Genomic DNA, 5,097 nt, shown 5'->3' with positions numbered 1-5,097 from the left:
TGAAGTAGATGGTTATATTTATAAAGGAATAATAATCCTAATCCTAAATTATTTGGGATTTCATAACTTGAAGTATAGATAGATTAGATTTTCTTTTTTGAATAAGACATTTTCTCTAATTAAGAAATCCATATTTTAATTAATTAGAAAATCCATCCTCTAATAATTTAAATTAAATCCAATTTTTTCTTATCAACTCAATTTAAATTAATTATATTCTCTAATTTGGATATAAACTCTAAAATTAAAGAGGATAAAATTTAGAACTATAAGGTCCTCTTTCCTTCTTAAATTTAAAATTCCTTTTAATTTTCAAAATCCTATTTATTTTCATTTTCTTTAGTTTCAAATCTTTATCCAAAATAATCCAAAAATTCCAAATCTCTTATCAAATTAATCTCAACTCAATTAACTTCCCAAATTAACTTAATTTTGGCTCCAAATTAAATTTAAAGGGAACATACAATCTAAAGTTGAGATAAATTATATCATTTCAAATATTTAATCAATTTAAAAACATACTTTTTCCAAAATAAATTAATTCAATTTTTCCTTAAATTGAATTAGAATTTTAATTCTTTACAAATATCTTTTAAATTAATTATCTTGTTTTTCAAATTAAATTTTTAATCTCCAAATATTTCAAAATAATTTAATGCAAACTAGTTGAAAAATTGGAGATGGTAGAGATAAACAACTTGAAACCAGACAAAGCATTTGCACCTCCTACTACCTTATTGGCTACTCAAAATAATTATCGAAATCACACAATCAATCCTCCAAATTCGTTTGGACGAGGTCGAGGCAAGAACAAACAAATTTTTAAGGACATAGGTGTTGTTTCGAATCAAAATTGAGGAAGCTTCAATTCAAATTTCAATCCAAGGCATGGTCGAGGTTTTATTCCTTTCGATAATACTTCTACTAAATCTGATGGTTCCAGAATTATTTGTCAAATTTATGATAAAGCAGGACATGGTGCCTTAGATTGCTATAATCAGATGAATTGTAGTTTTCAAGGAAGACATCCTCCAGCACCATTAGCTACTCTTGTTGCTAATCGTTACTATGTTCTTTGTGCCTCTGAAAATTCTTATTGGCTCAATGATTCAGGTTGTAACACTCATGTTACCTCTGATCTATCTCAACTGGCCTCTGCCTCTGAAGACTTTGAAGATGACAATGTTGTTGCAGGTAATGGACAATATCTACCAATTGCTCACACAGCGTGTGTTGTTCTCCAAACTCTTCATTCTTCTTTTAAAATTCATTTCATGTTCCTACCATTTCTTCTAATCTACTTTCTGTTCATCAACTATGTACTGAAAATAATTGTTCTATTACTTTTGATTCTGACTGTTTCTCTATCCAGGACAAATCTTCGGGCAAAATACTCTTCTAAGGACCGGCCGTTATTATGTTTCATTTATTGATGACCATTCCAAAATATACTTGGTTGTATCCTATTACTTTAAAATCAGATCTTTTATCTGTTTTTAAGTCCTTTAAATTGCTGGTGGAGAATTATTTCAATTCTCGTATAAAATTTTTTCGAACCGATGGCAGAGGGGAATTTGTCAACCACTCTTTGGGAGCTTTTCTTCAAAAAATCAGGTATCTTTCACCAAAAATCATGTGCCTATACTCCACGGCACAACAAAATGGTGTTGTTGAAAGGAAACATCGCCATATCGTTGAAGTAGCTCTAACCTTAATGCTTTCCTTACCTTTAAAATTTTGGGCTTTTTCCTTTGCTAATGCACTATTTATCATTAATCGATTACCTTCACCTAATTGTGACAATAAGTCTCCTTTTGGACTTCTTCTCAAACGATGTCCTGATTATACATTTTTGAAGACTTTTGGTTGTGCATGCTACCCACTCCTCAAGCCATATTCCTCTCACAAACTCGGACCAAAATCCATTCGATGTGTTTTTCTTGGTTATCCTCTAGATAACGAAGGTTATCTTTGTTACAACATGAGTAATGACCGTCTCTATACCACACGACATGTCATCTTTGATGAAACTTTTTTCTCTTTTTCGCAAACTTCAGATTTTGCTTCATGTTCTAATAAGTCTAATTCTTTAAATTCCACAAATTTGTCTCTTCTTCTTTTGCCTATTGCAGATACACCACAATCTAATGAACATATTGGTAATTCCTTCTATTGTGAATGAGGAAGTTGGTTTGAAAAATGCTACTATTGTGATTTCTTGTGTTCATGATAACTGCTTCTTATGCTCTTGTCATGGAAAATTCTAGTGATATTATAGACGCTAATTCTACTAATCACTCTAATATTGAAACCTCTGTTGGAGCAAATTCTGATGTTAATACCTCTGCTGTTGGAGCTACTAGAAATGTCAATGAAAATTTTGTTGATGTTAATAATTGTCAAAATACTCATTCTATGGAAACAAGAAATCTGGAATATCTAAAAAGAAGCTCTTTGTTGCTCATGTTCAGACCCCTTTAACTGAACACTCTTGTGTTACTAAAGCTAACAAAGTAAAAGAATGACAGAAAGCAATGCGTGAAGAGTTTGAAGCTTTGTTACATCAAGAAACGTGGACTCTTACTTCTTTACCACTTGATAAAAAGGCCATTGGATGTCAGTGGGTATACAGAATAAAGAGACATCCTGATGGGATTGTTGCTCGGTGTAAAGCAAGATTAGTTACCAAAGGATATCATCAATAAGAAGGTGTAGATTATGATGAAACCTTCAGTCCTGTTATTAAAAAACCAACTATTCGTGTCATATTCTCCTTAGCAACTCAATATAAATGGCAACTCCGTCAACTTGATGTCAATAACACTTTTCTCCATGAAAAATTTCAAGAGGAGGTTTATATGCAACAACCACAGGGTTTTATTGACCCTTCTCAACCAACTATTTTTTGCAAGTTACACAAATCATTGAATAGTCTAAAATAGGCATCTCGTGCTTGGTTTGATTGTTTCACTTCCTAACTATTGACACTTGGTTTTGTAGCATCTACAGCATATTCAACTCTCTTTGTTTGAAGTTATAGTGGTTCTCTTACTTATTTTCTTTTATATGTCGATGACATAATTGTTACTAGAAATGCTCTAAATTATATTGATGGTCTTATCTCACAGTTGAAGCAACGATTTGAAATGACTGATTTGAATCTTTTACGTTATTTCTTAGGACTGGAAATATCACAGATTGATAGAGGAATATTTGTCCATCAAGCCAAGTATACTAGAGATGTTTTGCAGCATTATGGTATGATAAATGCAAAACACAATATCACTTCTTTGACTTTAACTCATTCATTAGATACGGGTCTGCCTTTTTCTACTGATGATGCTTGAAGTTATCGGGCCTTAATTGGTGCTTTTCATTATCTAACTTTTATAGACTTGTTATTAGTTATGTCAGCAAATTGTCTCAATACATGCATACTCTTCATGATTCTTACTTAATTGCTGCAAAAAGAGTGTTTGTATATGTCACTTGCACCATTGGTCTTGGATTATTTTTCAAGAAGTCAGACAAAGATTTTCTTCATCTATATGCTTATTCAGACTTTAATTGGTCTAGTGATCCTATGGATAAAAGATCTACCTCTGGCTTTGTCATTTTTCTAGGATCAAATTCAATTTCATGGGGAGATAAAAAAAACAGTATCTCGGAGCTCTACCAAAGCCGAATATCGAGCTTGAGCATCTACAACTGCTAAATTAAGTTGGCTTCGACAAGTTCTTAAGGATCTTTATTTTTTTGTTCTCAAGCACCTTTACTACTTTGTGACAATGTTTCTACCATACAGTTGTCTCAAAATCCTGTTGTCATGGTCGTACGAAGCGCATGTTGAGATAGATTTTCATTTTATTCAAGAGTGTCTTGTTTGTTGAGACATTGATTTATGGTATATTTCTACTGAAAATCAGTTGGCAGGCTTGTTTACAAAGCCTCACACTGGTACTCAGCTTTTCATTCCAAACTTCTGCCTTATACAAATCAATTTGAGGGGGGATAATAATTAATTAGTTGTAATTAGTTTTAAATTCGTTTAGCTTTCTGTTATGGTGTATTTTATTATTATTTCCTATTTGGCTTTTTCTATAAATACTCTTGTACACACTTCATTAATTAATGAGGAGAACTCTCTCTTTTTAAATGAGAGATTTTATAAGTGGAGAGCTAGGAACATAGCGTCACAAGATGGAATTCACTCCTTCCCTTCTTTAGGGTAAGTAGATAAGTTGTTACTGTTGAGGTTGATACCCTAAATCTCGTAAGGTCCTATAGTTTGTAATTGTAATGTAAAAACAGTTCATTTATGTAATAAAATATGTGATGTTTTATTTCAAAATTAGTTGCATTAACCATAAACCAATAAACTAACATCCAAGGTTATCTTTGTAGCTCAAACATGTATGTAGAGACATACAAGTGGATCATGTTTGAGTGATAACCTAAAATGGTCTATAGTAGATGAATATGGTTGGATACCTTATCCTGGTGACACTATGAGTATGACCCGCTTTGTAGATGTTACAATTGTTATAAAGTGCTACAAATGATCTGATCTTGATCATTCATGGGGAGACATGTGAGCGGGGATATTCTATATAAAGGAATTTGTATAAGATCGGACCATGAAATGTTTAGTCTCATTATATAACGCTGTTCATAATAGAGACTTTCATTTCACTAGGATGACCATAGATAACATGATCTGAATCCTGAGTGAGTTGTGAACTCTTGCTTATGAAGGCGGTCCTTTGATTTGTATGGGTGAGAGTGGCTAGATCGCCAACTCAACAAGCTTACATTTTGAGAATTCATATGATTGGAGAGCTGGGAACGCAGCTACATAAGAAGGAATTCACTCCTTCCCCAATGTCGGGGTAAGTAGATAAATTGCTCCCCTAAGGGCTAATTTTGGGACTTGAACTAGTGCCACACCCTCTTCTGGCCTAAGAATGATTTTGGTCATAACTAGACTATGATTTATTGTTCATTAGAGGGATCAGTGGTACTTAAGGATTAGATGTAACTACAGGAGCAAAATGATACTTTTGGCTCAGCTGTACTTACGAGCAATTTGTGAAGGGT

The 5,097-nt window shown here is 32.9% G+C and overlaps 1 protein-coding gene across 6 annotated transcripts; it reads left to right on the top strand.

Annotated features, from left to right (window-relative positions):
- Nucleotides 1–700: 700 nt before the first annotated feature.
- LOC120087681 (uncharacterized) lies at nt 701–4,169 on the top strand. 6 transcript variants are annotated; one of them, XR_005484644.2, is made up of 6 exons: nt 701–1,194; nt 1,373–1,455; nt 1,567–1,614; nt 2,529–2,709; nt 3,181–3,258; nt 3,624–4,169. XR_005484644.2 is itself a non-coding variant. In XM_039044537.2 (5 exons), the coding sequence occupies exons 1-5, from the start codon at nt 1,002–1,004 to the stop codon at nt 3,696–3,698; spliced, it is 477 nt and encodes a 158-aa protein (XP_038900465.1). In that variant the 5' UTR covers nt 701–1,001; the 3' UTR covers nt 3,699–4,169. The 6 variants fall into 6 exon arrangements, 1 of the variants encoding a protein (XP_038900465.1); XR_016523794.1 differs by having other exon boundaries at nt 701–897; nt 1,114–1,194; nt 1,373–1,614; nt 2,529–3,258; XR_005484643.2 differs by having other exon boundaries at nt 2,529–3,258.
- The last annotated feature ends 928 nt before the right edge of the window (nt 4,170–5,097 follow it).

The sequence above is a fragment of the Benincasa hispida genome, chromosome 10 (assembly GCF_027475165.1).
Source record: "Benincasa hispida cultivar pf3 chromosome 10, pf3_genome.v1.1, whole genome shotgun sequence".
Classification (NCBI taxonomy): Eukaryota; Viridiplantae; Streptophyta; class Magnoliopsida; order Cucurbitales; family Cucurbitaceae; genus Benincasa; species Benincasa hispida.
This window is presented reverse-complemented; position numbering and strand designations above follow the sequence as displayed.